The 23,410-nt window shown below is 33.2% G+C and overlaps 1 protein-coding gene across 1 annotated transcript in view; it reads right to left on the bottom strand.

Annotated features, from left to right (window-relative positions):
- ATRNL1 (attractin like 1) overlaps positions 1-23,410 on the bottom strand; it is a 683,604-nt gene that overhangs the window by 432,038 nt on the left and 228,156 nt on the right. Inside the window, exons 22-24 of the mRNA XM_022568674.3 lie at positions 20,322-20,416; positions 16,584-16,662; positions 14,440-14,597 (exon numbers count right to left, since the gene is read on the bottom strand). Coding sequence (XP_022424382.1) covers positions 14,440-14,597; positions 16,584-16,662; positions 20,322-20,416 — 332 coding nt within the window. The remainder of the gene's footprint in view (positions 1-14,439; positions 14,598-16,583; positions 16,663-20,321; positions 20,417-23,410) is intronic.

The raw sequence follows: 23,410 nt of genomic DNA, 5'->3' as shown, positions 1-23,410 counted from the left end.
TCACTTTAAGAAGCTAAAAAAAAGTTAATTAAACTAAATTATTTAAATTAAACTAAACATTTTGTTTTCAACTGTTATATAAGCAGGTATAATTCTTGTACTACTTTTTGTTGTAAGTTATCAACCTAATATAGATAAGTAAAATAGAAAACATTTATTTTAAATGTTATGGGAAATTATAGAAAGATTTAAACAGGTGAGATATATGTAAGAAGATAAAAACACTTTCACATACCAATGATGATAATGGTGCTGAGGAGGGAAAAATGGCGATCACCTATCTACTGCTTATTGCAATATTTACTGTAGTATAGGCATGGTTCTATTTTACATAATTATGTCATTTAATCATCGTGATAACCCTATAATGTAAGCACTACTGTCTTCATTTTATAGATGAGGTAACTAAAGCTAAGATAATGGAATAATTTAACTGAGGTCACAAATGGGGGACAGACAGATTTAACAGAAATCAGAGAAAAAATAGTTCAGAATAAAAGAAGTCGGTGAGAAACGCTACAAAGAACTGAATAGCATTAGGATTAACAAGTATCCATTGGCATGGTAACTAGGACATTATTACTGACAAGCTGACAGGTATAGTTTAAAGCTGTTTTGCTACATACTAGCGGTCTGATTTTCAAAATACATGACATAATACAAATAAATGGTAGCAGCATGTCATTATAGCGATTGAAAAATGTGGAAATTTTCTGGAATTTTAGAATTGGTTTCCAATCGTACTTACAGTCTGTTTTCTGCTCTCTTTCACTACAAATGTGTATATATAAAGGAATTTGTGCTCCTGTGAATGATAAAGATGCCATCAATTTCTTCTTATTATCCTTTTTTTGTTGTTATGGCAGTGTCCCAATATTAGTTCAGTACTCAAAATCTTAGCAGTGTTATACGGATCAGTCCCACATGTGTGCTGCCTAGTTGGCAGTATGAGACCTGGGCAGATGTCTACCTAGCCTGTAATAGGTATCTTTGGTATCCTACTTCTCAAAGACTTTGGTATCCTAATTAGGATCAGTTCCATTCACTAACAGGTCAGGGGTGAACCAAGAAGTTAATAAGCAGCTTTATGGGACCGATCATCTGAATTCTTACCTTCTACTCTTTCCTCATACTTTCTGGTTACCTGGAAACCTCCTTTATAGTCCACTGGCCATAAGCTGTCCATCTCTGCAATTGTGCAATGGTGGCAGGAAAACAAAAGAGGGCAAATAAAACAGTGGGGTTTAGCCCCACCCTCTGGGAGTTGTGCCTCTATCAGAGAAGAAGGCTCCCTGCCCTCAGAGTTGGGACTTTGCAGCTTCTCATTCCCAGTGGCTTTTGTAGCCACTACCACATGACCATTGAACTGCCTGACTACTGAGGCCCAGGAAAGTGGAGAAAAAGGAGAGAAAAAAAATGGTGCATATTTCCCATCCTCCCTGAACTTTACAAGTTCCCTTTTCCACTCTTTAGGCCAAAAGTAGAGAGTTTCTTCATCTCACTCTTTCTGCACCACATTGCTCACTTCTGGGTCTGGGGCCAGCGAATTCAATGGGAAAAAATGTTAATCTCAACACCAGTTCAGTGGTACTTTGAATTCTAGTATTTTTTTCCAATCTGCCTCCTGATAATTACTTTCAGAGACCTCAAATTGCTATATCATGCATTCTGTCAAGATTTTTTTGGTTGTGTTCAGTGAGAGAAAGGTCAACATGTGTTTATTCCATCTTACCTCTTATGTGGAATAGGAATGCTTCCGAGGACTAGTCCAACAAATAGTCTTTTATTAGTTTTTATTAAAAGTTCACGTGTACTTCAGAAATATGTCAATTCTGTCATTGTTGGATGCTATATTATCTCTTTCTCTCATGTATATAGACACACAATTATATCTATTGTGCTATATCAATCTTCTTTTATTTTAGTGATACAAAGATATTTTATTCCTCCTTATTCTATTAGCAAATGAGAGTTAAAAGTGGGTTAAAGCAGGGGGGTCCCTAACCCCGGGGCCATGGACCAGTATTGGTCCATGGCCTGTTAGGAACCTGGCCGCACAGCAGGAGGTGAGCGGCAGGCTAGCAAGCAAAGCTTCATCTGTATTTACAGCCTCTCCCTATCGCCTGAGCTCCACCTCCTGTCAGATCAGTGGCGGCATTAGATTCTCACAGGAGCAAGAACCCTACTGTGAACTGTGCATGCGAGGGATCTAGGTTGCGCGCTCCTTATGAGAATCTAACCCCTGATGATCTGAGATGGAGCTGAGGCGGTGATGCTAGCACTGGAGAGTGGCTGCAAATACAGATTACAATAGCAGAGAGGTTTCACCGCACAAAGACCATAATACATCAACTGCTTGCAGACTCATATCAAAACCCTATCAGTGAGTGGCGAGTGACAATTAGGCTGCATTTGTTGTCAGGCTTTATAGTGGCAAGCGAGTTGATGTACTTCAATTGCACAGCTGCATCTGGTGTCAGGCTTTAAGTCAGAATCCAATACTTATTTTAGTCTGCTCGTAGCCCGCCCATTATTTTATTTACCACTTCCGTCCATGCCTCTTTCCCACACTGTGCACTTGTCTCAGTCACAGTTTTGGTAAGCCCACAAGCTAACCCTAGCCAAAATGAGTAAAAAACAAACGTCGCTGGAGAGCTTCTTTGAAAAGGGGGAAAGACCCAATGATGAGACAGCAGAAGACTCTGGCTGCCAACAAAAAGGAAGCTACATTTAAAAGAAAACACCAAGAGTCCTACTTAAATTACCGGTTCACTGCAACAGGTGATTGACATTCTCCAAGCCTGCTTTGTAAAATATGTGGCGACCGACTATCCAACGAAGCAATGAAACCTTCAAAACTGCTTTGCCACATGGACCAAGCACCCTGCATTAAAAGACAAGCCTTTGGAGTTTTTCAAAAGAAAAAAATGTGAACACAAAGAACAGAAGCAATTATTGAAGGCCACCACTTCATCAAATGTGTCTGCACTGAGAGCATCATTCTTAGTGGCTAATCGCATTGCTAAAGCTAAGAAGCCCTTTACTACTGGTGAAGAGTTGAGCCTGCCTGCTGCTAAGGACATTTGTCATGAACTTCTAGGAGAGGTTGCAGAAAATAGCAAATCAATCAAAGGTACACACTTCTAGAGAATCAGGTAATCTCTCAGAGAATTGCTAAACAGCACCTACCATAATACTGTTAAGTTAGATGGGAATCACTTTTGCCTAATTCAAAATTTTAGACAATTTTCTAAAACAACCTCCCTTCAAATCATAAATACTCTTCAAAAGGTATTCTTCAGTCCCCCAAGAAGGTGATTTCATGGTTTTCGCCTAATTCATACACATGGGTGTAGCAACAGCAAGAATTGTTAATCAATATACATACAGTCTCCTTGTACACTTGCCAACAAATCTAAAGCCACTTGGTATTAAGCCACTAAGTCAAGAAAGTTAATTTCTGTCTTGAGGTTCCTTAAGGTATCTAGGACTGGGTATTCAATAGCTTCTATTTTCACGAAGATTTTTTATCCGATCTTACTTTTTCTTCTGTTCTGAGGCTAGAAACCAAATCTAAGCAATCTGTCTCCGCCAATTCTGTCTTCAGAGCCTAACGAGTTAGTGAATTATTCTTCCTCCAAAGTCCCCCAAATCTGCTAAGGATCCAGATCTTCCAGGAAATTACCCTGACAACTGCATGTAAGACTGGGACACTAAAAGCCATAGAAAAGTTACCAGACAAGTCTTCTAGAAGGCTGTTTAGGTAATGATTGCACATATTAATACAACGCTTTTTCCTTAGTAGTGGGCTTATTATATCTGACTAAAGTTATTCTCAAATTTAACACACAAGGGAATGCTTTAATTGGACAATCTGTTGTCCAATTATATTCTGGAAAAAATGAGGACACATACGTATTAAAACTATGCAAATAGGGCTTCCCTGGTGGCACAGTGGTTGAGAGTCCGCCTGCCGATGCAGGGGACACGGGTTCGTGCCCCGGTCCGGGAAGATCCCACATGCCGCGGAGCAGCTGGGCCCGTGAGCCATGGCCGCTGAGCCTGTGCGTCCGGAGCCTGTGCTCCACAACAGGAGAGGCCACAACAGTGAGAGGCCCACGTACAGCAAAAAAAAAAAAAAAAAAAAAGAAAAACTATGCAAATAACCACATTGATATAAAAGTAAAGAGACTTCCACTCTTTAAAAAAAAAAAGCACGTATTCCTGAATTCCGTAGGATCACTGAGAGCAAGATATCATTCAGAGTGTTTTATTTATTTGGCATTAGCAAAGATCAAGAAGAGAAAGGCCTTCATTGTACTATCTATCAGAAAAGAGAATATTAAAAATGATACCACAATATTCCCACCCAAAATCCCATCCACAATTAAAATTTTCTCATTAGTTCATGTAGCCCTATGTATTTAAGTATTATTCCATTGGACTGTGAAACAGCAATCTGTTTTCATTAACTTCACACATTTTGAAGCTACATTTTGGGCACATACAGATTCAGGATTGTGCCATCTTTCCAGTGTATCTGCTACCTCTTTATCATTGTGAAACATACCTCTTTAACTCTAGTAATGACTCTCGCTTGAAAGTTTACTTTGTGTGATCAATAGTTTTCTTTTGGTTAAGTCTGTATAGCATACTTTTGGTATACTTCTACTTTCAACCATTTTGAATCATTATATCTGAAGTTTGTCTCCTTTAAGTATCAGGTTTTATTCAATCCTGTATGACAGTTTTAGGCTTTTACTTGGTACATTTAGACTACTTAAATTTAATGTAATTACTGATATAGCTAGGTTATACTTATCTTCTTACTATGTAATTTTTATTTGAACCACCTTTGTTATACACCATTTTTCTCTTTTCATACCTTGCTGTGAGCTCATAAAATATTTCTATTTGTCAATTCAACTTCTCAATCAACTTATTTTTCTTTCCTTTCTTCTTCTTTAGATTTACCCTAGAAGTCATAACAACTAGAGACTCTTAAGATTTATTACTTTTACCATTTCACTGATATTGCTAGCACCTTAGACTACTTTAGTTCTATTTACCCCATTGCTCTTTGCATTACTTTCACCATCTATTTGTTGTTCTACAGAAATTTAAACTCCATGAGCTATTTTTTAATCCAGTATTCATTTAAATTTACCGATTCTGTTACTCTTCATTTCCTCTCATGTTTCAATGTTTATATCTGAGATCATTTTAAAACTTTCCTCTGCTTAAAGTCCTCTCTGTAGTATTTCTTTTGGCTCCAATCTAATGTCAGTAAAATCCTTCAGATATTTTTGTTGTTGGAAAATGTACTTATCTGACCTTGATTTGGAAAATGTGTTTGTTGTTTATAGTTGACAGATATTTTCCGTCAGCACATTTTCTCCCCGCTAGTGGTTTCCATTGAGAAGTCACTTGTTGGTCCTGGGACAAGTAGGCTAGTCTAAGCGTGAAATTCTCATGGAGATGGCAGGAAGGCAAATGGAAACATGCAAGTCCTCTTAGGTTTTAGGCTCAAAACTTGCATATCCACACTACTGCCTCATTAAATTCTTCTCCATCTTCCAACGCTCTTATTATCCCACACCACCACCCCAATCATTCTACACCATCACTTTTCTACCATACAATCTGGTTTCCAGCGATTAAAAAAATCTGTTTGCTCCCTGATGAAAATTCTTTCATTAAACTTTGAAAACCCATCTCTCTTGCCTAGAATTCCCTCTCATACATCTGGTCCATGAACTCCTATTCATCCTTCAAAATCTTGCTTCAATATAACTCTCTCCAAGATGCTTCCCTGCTTCAATATCACCTCTGTAACATTAATAAAGGTGGATCTACAACTTAGACTCTCCAGTTCACAAATACCATTCACATTGATGTTAGCCACAGTGAATAGCTCAGATAACATTTTATGACTGAAACAAAACCAAAATATGTCCCTGAAATTTTATATAAAGGCTCTAGGAGAAAGTCTTTTCCCTTTTCTGTCCGGGATGACTAAATTAGGATTCTATAAATCCAACTAAAATAGAATAGAATACAGTCAACATACTTTGTGAAACAGAACCTACAAACAGAGAGGGAATAATTACATTAGCCAATTCAAAAATTATTTACATAACACAGTATAAAGAATGTCAAGGGACGCAGGTTTAGGTAAGATGGTCATAAGAGGAGACAGAGTTCCTGAAGTTCCCAGAGACATTTCCTTTGGATGCTCTGTTTTTCTAAGCCTGTAATATCCCTTGTGTTACTTCAAAGCTAATTTAAAGTTGGATTTCTTTACCTACAACTGAAAGAATGCTGATTAACATATTTTATGAGCTACTTGAGGGCAGAAACTACTTTGTGTACCATTTTATCCCCTAGCAAAGTATCCTGTGTGTGACTGAAATTTAAGAAACATCTGCTGGAGAGTGTAGCCAAAAATTTACATAAATGTTCAATATCCACCCCACTTCCATAGGAAGCGCTACTTTATATTAGCCTTTGACTGAATAAATACAGAATTAAATACTAAGTAAATAACAGTCATTACCATTCCTTTATATTTTGTTAGTTTCCTGCAGAAATTTATCAAGTTCTATTATCATGCTAGTAAGTTTCATCCTATTAATAGCAATATTAGACCCAAATTGGATCAAGCCAAATGAAATATTTTTCTACTTTCTTACATATCAGTAAAAACTTCTCCTTATTCATCTAATACTTTTTAAATTGATCTGTTAAATCTGTTCAAACATATATGGGAACATTATAACTGAAAGTAGTCAAAAGAACTGAATAGGAAAAAGTACCACATAAAAGTATGAAAATACTATTGACATTAAAGCAAAATCTATGTGAAATGTTTGGCTTACAAAAAGGATATGATACAAAGATGTTTTATTATGCAAACAACAAATAATTAAATAACTCTTCATACATTTTTTATGCTATAGCATATAAAAAAGAATTAAATTACAAGTAGAAAGTTCTAAAGTAACTTGAAGTGTTTTCTTTCAGCTGTACACACAAAGTGCTCTCCCTGTGTAACAAGTCTACTGAAGCAAATATTTTATAAAAGTTAAAATGATCATAAATGTTAATTTTTATCAGAAACCATTTTTGCTTGTTTGAAGCATCACTGATATAACTTTGTGAAAAGAAAAGAGTGATTTTTATCTTTGGACAGAGGATTCTTGGTACCTCATGGTCTGATGGATATTTTTCAACAGGAATTGGGTTTTTGTATTTTTTGATTTCAGCTACTTTTCAAAATAACTGCCTCCATAGAGTGTAGTTTGTAAATATTTATGAACAATTTCATCTATGGATTGTAAACTTTCTCATAACTTGCAGCTTCTTGGAATTTGCAATAGTGTGTGCTGAGGAAATCTAAAATATATAGACATATGTCTACAAACTGACTGCCATTTATCTGAAAAGTACTTGAAAACTTAAATACAAGCTATTAATTAAAACAATTTACAAGTAAAAGCATAAAACACATACATAGTAACAGTCCCATCCTTCAGGAGAACAAATTTATGGCTACCATATTAATCCAATTACCATTCAGACTCAAAATTAAATGTAGGATTTCTACTTCCTTCCAAAATGGAGTGACAGGGAATGGATTTATCCTCCTGCCAAAACAACTAGTAAAGCAGACAAAATGTATGAAACACTGGTGTTCAGGTATTGGATATCAAGCAATGCAGGACAATGATCCCTGAGTAGAGAAATAATGAGGTAAGCCTTCTAATGCCACAGATGATTGTGGATTTAAGCCTGGATCAAAAGGAGAGTGAACACAGGTGCAGTCCAAGGTGTAGCCAAGGTGGTTACAGTGTACAAGACAGTATACTGGAGAAGACAGAACTGCCCAGAGTCCCTGTGAGTCTTCAGGCAAATACTACTTACTGGTGAAAAAACTATCCAAGTCTGGAGAAAGAACCATATGAAAGGAGCAGAGAGAAGAATCCTCAAAACTCACATAGGGTTGGGAACAGTTCATGGTCCAACCAGTCAGAGGTGGATAACCTGTAATTCATGTCTCACAAAGTAGAGTACCCAGAAGGGCAGTACCTCAGGAATGGAAACATTAACCCTAGACTAAATTATGCTTTGTTCCTGCCGATCAAAGCACAAAAATAAGCCTTGAAAAGATCAAATTTTTCCAAGTAAATTAACTCCACTGCAGAAAAAAGCTAAAACTTATCTATCAAAATTAATAAATATCTAGCACCCGAAAAGGTAAAACGCAGAATGTCTGGCATCCAATCAAAATATGACTCATAAGGAAAGGCAAAATAAAACAATAGGAAAAAAACCTCAGAAATGACACAAATGATAGAATGTGCAGACAAGGACATTGAAAGAGTTATAGTAACTGTAATTCCATATGTTCAAGATGGCAGAAAATCGATGGACCATGTTAAATAGAAACATTTTTTCTAAAAACCTTATCAAAATTCTAGAAATAAAAAATATAATGTCTGAGATGAAAAATACACTGGATGAGATTAATATGAGATTGGATAATACAGAAGAAAAGATTAATGAACTTGAAGATATAAGTACCAAAAATATCCAAAGTGAAAGGGCAGAGAAAAGAAAAGAATGAATAAAAACCAAGAACAGAGCATTAGTGGGCAAAGGAACAATTTCAAGCAGTTTAATATACATACAATTGGAATTCCTAAAGAAGAAGAGGGAAGTGGGAAAAAAACAGAAATAATGGCTGAACATTTTCTAAATTTCGTGAAAACTATAATTTTATGAATTTATGAAGGTCAGTAAAACCCATGCACAAGAAACAAAAAACCCCACACCTATACACATCATAATCAAATTGGCCAAAATCAGTGATAAAGAGAAAAATATTTTTAATGCAGAAAGAGGAAAATGAGCCATTACATACAAAGGAACAGTAAGGTTAAACACATTTCTCATTAGAAACAACAGAAACCAAAGGACTGTATACAGAAACATCTTTAACTAAAGGAAAAATCTACAATTTAAAATTCTTTAACACCCCCCCAAAAAAAAGTGAAATAACGATTTTTTCAGAAATACAGCCAGATATAATGCATTGTCAGCAGATCTGCACTAAAGTGTTAAAGGACGTCCCTTAGGCAGTAGGAAAATGATACTACATAGTACACACTGCTATATTTAAAACAGATAACCCACAAGGACCTACTGTATAGCAAGGGGAACGCTATGTTATTCTGTAATAACCTAAATGGGGAAAGAATTTGAAAAAGAATAGATAAATATATATGTATAACTGAATCACTTTGCCGTAGACCTGAAACTAACAGAACATTGTTAATCAACTATGCTCCAATATAAAATAAAAATTAAAGAAAAAAGAAATTTGGATTTACAAAAAGGAAAAAGAAATGATGAATATTAGAAACAGTAAATATGTAGGTAAAAGAGAAGATGTTTTCTTATTTTTAATACCTTTAAATAAAACTATCAAAAATAGTAAAAGCGTAGTGTGAATTTTATAATACATGAAGCAGTAAAATATATTCAACAATGGCACAAAGGTCGGGGGAAGGAAATGAAAGTACACTTTTTAAGGTTAATACACAAAAAATGAGTGATGTAATATCTCTTATAGACAATGAAAAGTTTAAGATGTATATGATAAACTATAAAATAATCACTAAAATACCACAACAGAGTTGTAGCTAATAAGCCAACAAAAAGGATAAAATTAAATCATAAAAAATGCTGAATTAAAAAAATATGGCCGAAAAAAGGAAAGAATGAGCAATGAACAAATAAGAAAAATAGAAAACAAATAGCAAGATGTTAGATTTAAACCCAAAGACATACAGTAATACCTCAAAGATACTGTAGGTTCAGTTCCAGACCACTGCAATAAAGCAAATATTGCAATAAAGCATTTCACATAACGTTTTTGGTTTCCCAGTGCATATAAAAATTATATTTGTAAAAAAAAATTATATTTGTACTATACTATAGTCTGTTAAGTGTGCAATAGCATTATATCTAAAAAAATGTATTGGGTTGGCCAAAAAGTTCATTTGGTTAATGAATATGTTGCTAGATAAAGTTCTTGATGAAAATGAAAAAATGTGTCTTTTATTTTTACTTAAAACCAAATGAACTTTTTGGCCAACACAATACATACTTAAATTTAAAAATTCTTTATTGCTGAAAATGCTAACCATCATCTGAGCCTTCACTGAGTCCTAGTAGTAACATCAAAGATCACTGATCACAGATCACCAAAGCAAATATAATAATAGCAAAAACGTTTGAAATATCATGAGAATTACCAAAATGAGACACAGGGACACAAAGTGAGCAGATGTTTTGGAAAAATGGTGCCTACAGACCTGCTCAACTCAGGGTTGGCACAAACCTTCAATTTGTAAGAAATGCAGTGTCTGCAAACTGCAATTAAGGAAAGCTCAATAAAATGAGGTATGCCTGTAAATATATATACGTTACACGTACATGATTTAGGATTGGATGAAAAAGACAATTATATGCTACCTAAAATAAATCCACTTTAAATATAAAAGCACAAATAGGCTAAAGTAGAAGGATGAAAAGTAACATAGCATTCTAGCAGTAATTTTAAAAAGCTGGAGTGACTTTGCTATTAATATTTGGCAAAATAAATTTTTATTTCTTGTAAATAAATTTTAAAGCAAAGAATGTTACCAGGAATATAGAAAGTAATTTCCTAACAATAAAGAGGTCAAGCCACCAGTTCATCAAGAACACATAAAAACCCTAAACATTTATCCATCTAAGTAAGAGAGCTTCAAAATACATGATGTAAAAACTGCTAGAACTACAAGAACAAATAAACTAATCTACAGTAACAGTCAGAGATTTCGACGCTCATTTTTCAAATTGACAGGGCATCAATGTGGACACTAGACGACTTGAAAAAGCGATCAACCAACCTGCCCTAATTGACATTTGTACAAGACTTCACCCAACAAGAGAACACGCCTCTTTTGCAACTGTCCAAGGAATATTTACCAAAATAGATTCATATCTGGGTGCTATGGTCTTCGAAAGGTGATTAGGTAGGTCGTGAGGGTAGATTGCTCATGAATGGGATTAGTGCTCCTATAAAAGCAGTCCCACAGAGCTCCCCACCCTCTTCCATCATGTGAGGACACAGCAAGAGGGCACAGGCTATAAAACAGGAAAAGGGCCATCACCAAAACCTGACCATTCTGGTGCCTTGACCTTGGACTTCCCAGCCTCCAGAACGGTAAGCAATGAATTTCTGTTGTTTATAAGCTACCCAGTCAATAGTATGTTTTCATAGCAGCCCAAATGGACTAAGACACTAGGTTTATTCATTTTCTATTGCTGTAGTAACCAATTAACACAGTGTTAGTGGCTTAAGACAATTCATATTTACTGTCTTATAGTTCTGTATGTTAGAAATCTGATAGAGGTTTCAGCGGACTAAAATCAAGGTGTCAGCAAGGCTGCATTTCTTTTTAGAGGTCTAGTGAAGAATCTGTTTCCTCAACTTTTGCAGCTTCTAGAGTCTATATTCCTTGGCTCGAGCCCCCTTCCTCCATATTCAAAACCAGTAATGTTGCTTCCCTCTAACCATTCTTCTGTAGGCACATCACCCTCTGACCCTGACCTCAGCCAAAAATGGTTACATTAAGATTCATGTAGTTAGGTTGGTCCATCCCAGTAACTCAGAGTAATCATCTTAATGTCCTAAACATAATCACATCTTCAAAGTCCTCTTCGTCCATGTAAGATAATATATCCACAGATACCAGAGATTAGGACGTGGTAACCTTTGTGGAGCCATTATTCTGCCAAAAACACTGGACCATAAGTCTCAATAAATTTTTAAAATTCAAATCAAAAAAAAATTCAGATCATTCAAAATATATTCTGCGACTACACTGGAATTAAATTAGAGATAAGTGACAGAAGCATTTCTAGAAATTCTCTAAATAGTTGGAAATAAAATATCCCACTTTTAAATACCCCACTGATCAAGGAGGAAATCAAAAAGGAAATTAGAAAGTATTCACCTTAAGACATCAGAAAAAGAAGAGCAAATTAATGTCAAGGAAGCAAAAGAAAGGGAGTAATTAGAGAGAAGAAATTAATGAAATAAAAAATAGAAAAATAAATGAAACTGATAACTCTCTAAGCAGACTGACCAAGAAAAGAAAAAAGGAGAGGGGAAACTAATTACCAATACCAGGAATTAGATGACATCAGTGGATGATATGTGAATATTGTTAAAAATCTTTTGCCAATAAATTCTACAAATTAGATAAAATGGGAAAGACACAACTGAGAGACACAAACGGACAGAGCTCGCTCAAGAAAAAATAGATAACCAGAAAAGCTCTCAATCTATTAAGGAAATTAAAGTTGTAGTTAAAACATTCCCATAAAGAAAATCACAAGTTCAAATTCATTCAATGTTGAATTCTACCACAAATTTAAGAAGGAAATAATATGGATTCTATATCAATTCTTTCAGAAAATTACACAGGAAGGAATACTTCCCAATTTATTTTATAAGGCCAGCAGTACCATGCTACAAAGTCAACAAGATTATAATAATAGAAAACTACAAACTAACATGCCTCATAAACATAGGTACAGAAATTCTTAAAATTTTAACAAATCAAATGCAACAATATATTAAAGGTATAATACAAAATGACTAAGTGGAGCTTACCCCTGATTAGTAAGGATGGTTAAACATTCAAAAATCAATGTAATTCAATTCTATTAGCAAATAGATCTCAAGTCAAATAATTTTACTATTTTACGCTTAAAAATGGAAAGTTTATTACAGTTCTGTAAACAAACACACATACTCATCTGCCTTAATATAACATATCCCATAGGACTAACGTGATGATTTTACTCAAGGACTAAGAACTGGGCTCTACCTATCTTGACCATCACGGTTATTTTCCACATTTTATTATTTTGGGAGAGTGGGATATTTTAACTTCATTATTCAAATTCTGGTTTGGCTTCCAGAATATATTACTAGTATGATCTCAAAAGAAAATCCAATTTAGAAAGTTAATTTCTAACCAGTAAATATTCATGAACATTCTAAAGTAACTGTGTAATTTGCTTAAAAATAAAATTAGATAGCCATGAAATAAAGGGCAGGAAACAATAAAAAAAGTAACAATTCTTTCAATTTTAATTACTATTTAATAAGCTCAAGGATGAGCCCTTTTGTCACCTTCAATCATAATCTGAATAAAACAAGTGAAATCCGATTAACGTTTCTATATAAATCTTAGAAAAATGAAATGATATATCCAGCATCCTCAAAGTCAAAATTCTAAAAACCTACAAGGAAATATTTCTGGCATTCTTTTTTTACTATATTAGCATCTAATTCAATCACAATGAAGAAGTAACTTTATCAAATTAATTTCTATTACTATTTACTGAGTAGTAATTTGTACTAATATTTCTTGAACAGGTAAGTAATTTCCTTAACTTAGACATGGAATCAACCTTACAATAAGAATTTTTCCAGCAAATAAGTGATTTTTACAAAATCACTCAGTCCTCTCACAAATCACATAGAAATTAATATAAATAAAACATGCAAAATTTTCTATATAAAAGAAGAGTAAATGATCTGTAATTTTTTAAAGATTATAAAACATAATGGCTCAGCACAGAGCTTGGCCCACGTGAGCTATTTATTAAACTAATTTGAATTCATTCTAATCAAACAGTCATAAAAGGATGAATAAATAAATCCCAACATTAAAACATAGACTTTTTCTTTTATAAAAGCGTAAATTAAGTATACAAACCTTGACTATTTCAACATAGAAAGAACATCCTAAATGTTCCTAGCAATAAATCAAAAGCCTTTAGCAGCCTATCACTAAACACAATAAAAATGAAATATACAACATATATAGAGTAGATAAAGAAATCAATAGTGAAAGGTAGTGAGCCTTAAAGAATTAACTATTAGGTACTGCTAATCCTAAATTTTTAATGAAGGTCTGAATTATGTTCAGTATATAATAAAGATTACTAAACACAGCAAATGATTTCAAGTTGGACTGTAAGAAAAGAGTATCTATTTGACCCTCAAAGAATAAAATTAATCAGAAAATACAAACAATGTAGTTATTTCAAGATTTGATGCATTTTTAAAGAATATAATCTCAATGAAAAATTAGTACATTCTTTGGTTAATTCAATATTATTTGTGTAAACATTTTTTACGAAGACATTCATCATCGCAGACATTCACTGTATCCTTTGTATGGAGGGTCAATACTTGTTTTCATATTGCTCAAAATATACAAATCTTTATCACCTCTTTGAACAAAAACAGCATTCTTTTTGTAATGAAAATACTCAGTGGTCATTAGATTAAATACTATTAACACTTACCTGTATTTTAATGGGCCATGAAAAGTTGCTGACGTACACATAGAACGTAATGTTTGGATTGCTTCTAAAGTTAAATTTTTCATAGGAAAAACTATCTCTGTATTCTTTTATATTAGTCTTGGAAACTATAGGAGTCTCCTCCCCAGATATTGTTCCAGCTAAAATGTAAATAATAATAACAAATTTAAATAATTCATATTAGGAAACAGGTATCTTTATTAACATAATATATACATATATATGATATTTACTTAATTTTTGTAACTATACTTATAAGAACATAACTATCCAAATAAAGTCATGTTTTACAACTTAGAATGACGAAGAAAAAAGAAAATGAGATTTGTCATACATATTGATATAATGGAAACAGATTTAGTATAAAAATTATTTTTTACAATGATTAAGTGATACACTGATTAAGTGCTACGTACTAGGCACTGGCTTAGAGACTTTATATTCTATTCTAAAAAAAAATTTATCCCAGAGATATTCCAGCTCTGTTTTTCAAACTGAAAACTGAGCCTCAGAAAGATTAAGACACTTGCCTTAAGTTTATAGCTACTGAACAGTAAAGTCCTTTTTGGAACTCAGGTATATAAGGCTTCAGAAACTGAGTTTTTTCTACTTCTCCACAGAGCCTTTCAAAACAAATCAGGACATATTTCACATGTCTCAATCCAATTTAAAAACGGAAAAGAAATCAAATTTTTTTGTTTACCACAAATTGAACCACCACTACTTTGAATAAATTGGGAGGATATAATTTAAAATATGAGTTAAACGTTCAATTAGTTAAACACATATTGGGTACTCAATAAATATTTACTGAAATTAACCAAATGGAAGAAAGAATTTCCAACAATCTTACCAAGACCTCCACCTTAACAGTAAAAATAATTAGGATACTGAGCAACTGAATTAATTTCTAACTGATGACCTCTTCCAAAATAACCTTGGATGTTTTTTTAAAATGCAGATTTCCTGATGACATCTTCCAAACTGATAAATCAAAATTTCTGAGATTTGGTTCTGGGAATCTGAAGGTTACAAGTGATCTCTTGCATATTAAAACCACTGTTCTAAAGTGATTACACAGGTTTTATGTATTTATGTTGACAAATTTTAAAACTCTTGTAGAGTCAGTTTATTATGCAGAATTTCAAATTTACAGTACAAGTTATCATGAATTCTTATTAATGAAACTCACAGAGCCAAGATTTCACTATATGTTTGCACTATTGGAACAAAATATCTACATAATTGTCTAATCTTTTCCATTTTTACACATGTAATATAAAATCTGGAATTGCAAAGACCTCTTCACTCTTGACTTCTGTTTCCATTATTCTACATATTAAAATAGCATAATAACTTAATTTTAAGAAATCAAATATGGATTTCTAAGGATCCACATATTTTCTTTAAAAAGCTTCCAGCACTTTTATGCAACAGTGTATCTTTTACATAGAAAGTAGAAAGCAATAGAATTTCCTAAAATGTAAATATAAAACGGTGAGAATACTTTTTCATAATACAGCATACAGATTTGTACTTCTTCTTAGTTATGTTTCTTAAAAGTTAACAATTTCAACTTATAAACCTTATTATGGAAGAACTATTAAGTGCAGGGGTTTTTTACCCTCTCTCAGCACCAAAGCTGACAAAGGTAGAGGGTAAGCTTAAAAGTAATAGATAATTTGGTAATTTATCAGCATATACAGAAAAAATTCACTGTCTTATATCAATAGTAAGGTCAATAATTAAATTTATAGCTTCAATGGTGAATCAAGTAATTGAAATTTCAGCCTCTTTAGTCATTAAAGAAGTAATCTATCTTAATTAAAATCACAGGAATTCATAACACTGTCATAAAAAAAATTAAGTAGTGTAAAATGTTGTTATCTACCTAATTTTAATTGAATTAGGGAGAAAGTTAACACTGTAATGAAGCTTTATTAATAATGCTACTTATTATTTTTACCTGAAACAGCAGGTATTATTATATGCATAATTATGGCATATAGTATATATATGCCATATAATATTTTTAATTTCAATTATTTAAATTAACATAAAAGGTCATAGAACACCCTACGTATAGGAACAAAAGTGAAAGACACATGACAACAAAATTCTCTTACCTGTTGAACCAACTGACCAGGTAATGTTGAGATTAAAGTTGTTTGATGCATTAATTGAAATATCCAAATTTTTGTTTGACTACCAAGAAAGAAAATATTGTGGTTAAAAAAATCAAATTATACTAGATAGATATGTTTACTGTTTTAATTATGTCCAGGCTATATTTCTCAAACTGTAAACATCATGTCAATACTCAAGTGAGAAAGTGTCGACGCCAATTACACTTTTTTAATGAAAAAATATAGGTGATAAATTCAAAGGTATATTTAAAGTTCTCATTTATCTTCCCTACTATGATCTGGCCATCTCTATGTAAGCCAGAGGCTGCTATAATTCAATATTTTAGCAATTGTGGCTTCGTATTAATTAAGTCAGGTTCATGAGGCAACAAAATGAGTTTATAAAGACTGTGCATCATTGAGTCAGGCGACCTTGGGTTCAAATCTTAGCTCTTTAATGTTCATGCTGATTGATACAGGGAAGGTTACCGCTCCTTCCCGAAAATCAGTTTCCTTATCTCTGAAATGGGGATTTCATGACTTTCCTAAAGACTTTCTTGTGAACATTAAATAAGATTCTTCATCTTCTTCCTTACCAGGGGACTTCCTTACCAGAATCAAGAAATCATGATTGCTGACCTCTGAGAAGGGGTTGATTTTTTTATTATTAATGGAGTGGTTCAAAAATAGTTGCTTTTCTACAAAAACAAAACATGGTAGAAACAATGTACCCCTAAGAAAACTTAAATCATTATTTTTATCTTGAAGTCACATCTTCATGATTGTGTGTGCCTTATTTTGGGTCGGGGAAATGTGAGAATAACTGGTATTATTGCTAGAAAGGTCACACAAAATTTGCAACTGATATAGGAAACTATAGAACTCTTCTTGAATTTTTAGTTCATCCTCTCAAGTTCAGGCATTACTGAAATATGTGGTACCATAACTAAAGCCCTATAAAATACATTTAAGGTCAAGGAAATATACTGGACTGGAAGAGGTAATACTGTGACTACCACAGTAAATGAAAAATTAGTCATTTAGAACATTATTGTTAGATGTGGATAAATTCAGCAAGATATTACACAAGAAACTACTCCAGAAATTGTTCACATGAAAGCATTGGCTGGAGATGATGTACAGTGGGTTAGAATTATATCTGTTTTCAAAATATAATAAATGCATAAATAATGTAGGTACCTATTTTTTAATTTTTTTGTAGGATAAGTAGGAAACCCAGACCAATAATCCATTTTAATTTCAGAAATTGTTCCAAGTTGAATTCCTCTTTAATTATAAATTGTATAAATATAATTATAAATTAGTTATAATGATGTTACAAGCATCCTTGGTGGCACTTCTCATGATAGTTTAGTGTCCTTCAGTTTCCAAAAACATGTGTCTGGGCTCTTGGCTTCAACTGAACAACACAGCAGAAAGTAAAACTGAAAGCGGTGACATTTGTAAGAATTCAAGTTTTTCTGGAAATTGAAGGAGGAGAGGATAGCCAAGAGAAAAGCAAACTAGAATTATGGCTAATCTGAGCCTATGTGTATGACATATGACACTATGGATCATATTGGAGAGAAGTATTACTCACACCCACATTGTGAGTCAGATATCCCACTTATATTAAATGTCTTATATCCTTAATGAACTCTACAAGTACCATTAAACATTCAAGAAGCCAAAGGTAAAGACTAAATTCTGATTCATGCTGCAACATGGATGAACACTGGAAACACTGAAACATTAGGCTAAGTGAAATAAGCCAAACACGGAAGTACAAATGTTGTATGATTACACATATGAGGTACCTGGAACACAGAAACTGATAGAGAATGATAGAGAAAGTAGAATAAAGGTTACCAGAGGCTGGGGGTAGGGGAGGAATAGGGAGTTATTGCTTAATGGATACAGAAATTCTATTTGGACTGATGAAAAATTTTGATGATGGATTGTGGTAATGGTTGCATAACACTGCAAATGTACTTAAATGCCACCAAATTGTATACCTAAAAATGGTTAAAATTATAAATTTTACTTTATGTATGTTTTACCACAATAAAAAGAAGTCTACAGTGTTTACAATGCACTTATTAAAACATTCTTATTATACAGAAAATGTAGTTTCTGACATTAATATGTCTTTATAAAAATACACACCATCAGTGAAGAGAGTATTATACTTGTAAGAAGACATCCTCAAAAAGCCTTATTTAAAAGTCAAAACTTTAAATGTAGTCCCAAGAATGTAGGCATCCCTTAAAATCTAAGGAATAAGGAGTATTTCCCTATTTTGGGGAAAGAGGGCTCTTACTTTACTAGAAAATGAAAATTTAAATTATACTATCTTTTGCCAAATTCAGTAAAATATTTTAGAGGAAAGAAGCTAGCGAATGCCAGGATACATTTTGAGGTTCCACCTATTTGAAAAACTATTAAAATACATGATATAGATTTAGTAAGCTGGATTAATGTATACTAAGAATACAGCATTTGAGAAAGAGTGACATCAGCAAGATGGTGGAATAGGAGGTCCCAGCGCTCATCCCTGACAAAAAGAAAACAATTTAACAATGATAGATGGACCAAAACACCTTTATGACAGGACCAAAATCCAGTTAAGAAGTTGCAGGACAAAAAAATGAATACAAAACTTATTCTAGCCACATTATAATGGGTAAAAAGAACAATTTCACTTTACCAAGGTCAGCACCTCCCCCAAGCCAGCGCAGCTCAACATCAGAAAGATCGACTTGGCCAATGACTGCTCCCTCAGGGGAAAGAGAGAGTGTAGGATATATCCAACATGATTGTCCTTTAATTGTACTGCCCAAAGGACCTATTTCTGTCTCCACTATGACAGAGAGCACTGAGAGAACAAGCATGTGTGGACATCTGACATCAGCTAAGAGAAAACAAACAAAATGTGGGTGGCTCACTAGAGCCAACATGACTCAGAGAGATTGGGAGAAGGTGCACAACCCTGAGAACTTCTCCCCCAGAAGTTGTTAAAGGATACAAACTTGCAAAGAGTAGGTAAATCCTAGAGATCTAAGGCACAGTATAGTGATTATAGACAACAAATACTGTATCATAAACTTCAAAGTTGCTAAGAGACTAGATTTTAATTATTGCCCCCCCAAAATTACAATTATGTGACATGACAGAGGTGTTAGCTCATGCTATGTTTGTAATCATATTGTAATATATGCACATATTAAATCAGCATATTATACAGTTTAAACTTACACAATGCAATATGTCAATTACATCTCAATAAAAATATTTTTTTTAAAACCTAGCATTCATATAACTCAGATAAAACAGTTGATTTAGAAAAAATATAATGAAAACTTACTACTATGTAACAGTATATTTTTAAAAAAAGAAAATATATATAAGATAGCCTGTGTTTTGAAGCTTTGGGTTATATTTTCAAAAAGACTACTCCCAGTTTCAGAACGTAATTAAAAGCATAAACACTGTTGTAAGCCTGAAAAATAATAGAAATAATGCATAAATTGTAGGACTATTTACAAAATCTGAAATATCAAGCTCACAAATTCTGTGAATCACAAAGATAACTAGGTCTAACGAAAAGAAAAAATTAACAGGATTAGTCTTTCTACAAAAGCCCTACAGTGTGATAATTCTGAGAAGAGGTACAATTACAATGAAAGATGATGAAAAGCTGTATCCGTTGATATTTTAAAAGTTAAATTATCTTCTCACCTGTTCTGGGTTTGCTATGAAGTTTATGGCAGTATGATGGCGATCATCTTCCTGTAATAAGCTGAATGTAAACTGATAATCAATCAAAAGGCTGTCTGTAGGGAAAAAAAAAACAACAATCCTGATATGTACTTTTAAAAATTGACAAAAGTTAGGTGAAAATATATGGCATATCAGATTTGAAAATTATTATCATTAATTCTTAGTGGCCTATTCAAGACTGGCAAACTATAAATCTTTGTTATCAAGCAACAAAAAGCAAAATATAGATATGAAAGTAGTCCTAGCTCTTCAAAATTCTATTTATTACTTCTCTTGCTATTATAAAGGTTCTACAAACACTGTAGCCATTCTGGAAACTACACAAGAGAATAAAATAAAGTCATCCACAATCTTACAATCAGAGAAAAATACAGGTAACACTTTGGTGCATTTTATTCCAGTTATAATTCTGTAGATAGAAAGACGGGGAGACATTTTGGTATCCTAGTTTCATAAAATCAAAATTCTTTGAAAACATGAATTTTAATAGCTAAATAATATTTCATCACATGCCATAATGCATTCACTTGGACCTATTATTGTAGTAATTTTTACTTTCAGCAGTTTTTAAATGACTCTGTGATAAGCATCATTCTACAAAAGTGACTCTTATTAACAATTGGTAAAAAGAATTCAGTGGTAAACATTTTTAAATTTTGTCCATGTATAATAATACTGAAACCAAGGTGAAACATTTAAATGTTATAGGTCATGAATAGCTTCAAGTGTTATGAGTGAAGTATCACTCATAATGTGAAACTGCCACCTTTTATGGATCAGAAAATAAAGGATCAGAAAATAAAGGAATTAAAACATAATTCTGAACCAGTTCATGTAGGTCAAATCTGAAAAAGCCTCCCAGAATAGAACAGAGATGAAAATCACTGAAGAGGAATATTAGACATACAAATTTTCAACATATGCAGGGAAAGTGTTGTTAAAAGCAGACAATCATAACAAATTGAAAGGAGCACATATATGTTAAATATATGATAAAAAATCTGTTGAAGATTCAAACCTAAATGTTAAAAGGAAATGCCCTGCATAAAAGATAAAAAGATATTATTTGGCCATAAAGAAGAATGAAGTACTGATACCTGCTATAACGTGGATGAACCTTGAAAACATTATGATAAATAAAAGAAGCCATCACAAAATCTACATATTCCATGATATCATTTATACGATATTTCAGAGTAGACAAATCTTTAAAGAGAGAAAAAAGGTTGCCCAAGGCTAGGGGAAAGGAGAATGAGGAGTGACTGATAATATGTACTGGGTTTCTCTTAGGAGTGAGGAAAATGCTATAAATTAGATAGTGGTGATGTCTGCACAACCTTGTGAATATACTAAAAAAATCACTGAATGTACACTTTAAAAGAGTGAGACTTTAGGTATACAAATTATATCTCAATAAAGTTGTTATTAAAAAAATAGACATCCAGGCATATCCATATGGGCATGTGCACACATGCGCATGCGCGCGCACACACACACACATATATTCATACAAACAAATTAGTTATTTAGAAAGCAAGATTAGGCAAGATGCTAGGTGATCTTGAGTAACAACATGTCAAAAGACAAGAAACTGAAGCAATATTTTATGAAATATATATACTCAACCATCCTGTCTACATAGAAAAACAACATAATGATAACTCCACATAAGCAATGCCCTAAAATATAAGATCTACATACTCATCCTGAAAAAAAATTATTTATACAAATACTACAACTAAGAGACAAATACAGATATGGAAATAGCATAGCAAAAAGGTCTGTCAGTGAACAGATGACAGATTTCAAGTTAGCATAAAAGAAGAAAACAAAGTTAACTTTCTTATGTCTAAAATCAGATTGTTGACGAAGAAATATAACACAACTAAAAAGCTACTAAAATAATAAAAAATTTCAGTATGTGGCCAGATATAATATAAAAATATAAATACCTACAGTTCTTATTTGGGGGCTATTTTAACACAAAAAACCCACACCACCTTAATTGCTATAACTATATAGTCAGCCCTAACATCTAAGATCTCCAGACCACTTTCAATGTATATCCTCTGCTTATAATAAAGCTATCCTGAGAGTACAGAGTATTCGAGTCCTATAAGCCTTCTTGGAACTTGAACACAACGTAATTAATGCATAATTAAAGTACACGCAGAAATTGAAATCAATAATGATGTCAAGAGAGATAACAGGCAGGTGAAAAAGTATTAAACGGATAGAAGATTAAATGGGCCACACAGGATTTCAGTGCAAGGCAGCAACAAGGAGAGGTAAAATATTGCTTCAAAGGAGATGAAATTTTGCAGTGAGTAAAGAAAAACGGTTATTTGCCAACTCAAAGGAAGAAAGGTTGATACTATTTCTATGTCTAGATTCTAAGGGGTCGACACTGGGAAAGAAAAAACAGTCAACACTTCCCCTAGAGAAGAGTCACGTTTCAGGATACAAGTTTCTGTTAAAGCAAGATAGTAGAGTTTCAAAAAGAGAGTAATAATATACTTGGTGGTTTAATTTAAAAAATAATAACATTTTTTAAAAGAAAGAAAGATTAATGCCCCAGAACCAATGAGCATACTTAGCTCCCAGGTTCTTCTTTCTAAACACCATTCTCCAATATAAGGAACCATGGCTTCTTGGAAAAATGGTTGATTATAGGGCTAGGGCTGGAAAGTACAATATGAGTCTGAAATTTCTTATAGTGTCAGAAAATAAGGAAGTACTCAGAGAATGATAGAGTCTTGCCAAAACAACAGAGGAGGCAATTTGAGGGAGTTCCCAATGGCCAAATCTAGAGCAATTTCAGCTGTAAAATAAATAACAATAGCAATTTATCATAAGCCACAATATGTGTGTGTGTGTATCTCCATGGGTCCGTACCGATAAATACAAATAAGTGAATAAACAAATAAATGAAGGAGAAGAGACAGCTCTTCCTTATAGTTAATAAATGTAGAGGAAACAGAAGAAATAACAGAATAGAAAATCACCATTTGGCAAGAACATCAATGTATGGTAAAAATAGTGGGTGA

The sequence above is a fragment of the Delphinapterus leucas genome, chromosome 16, assembly GCF_059928025.1.
Source record: "Delphinapterus leucas isolate spDelLeu-1000000601 "Yukka" chromosome 16, BTC_Dleu_Yukka2, whole genome shotgun sequence".
Taxonomy (NCBI): Eukaryota; Metazoa; Chordata; class Mammalia; order Artiodactyla; family Monodontidae; genus Delphinapterus; species Delphinapterus leucas.
The sequence above is the reverse complement of the archived record's forward strand: the minus strand, read 5'-3'. Positions and strand labels throughout refer to the sequence as shown.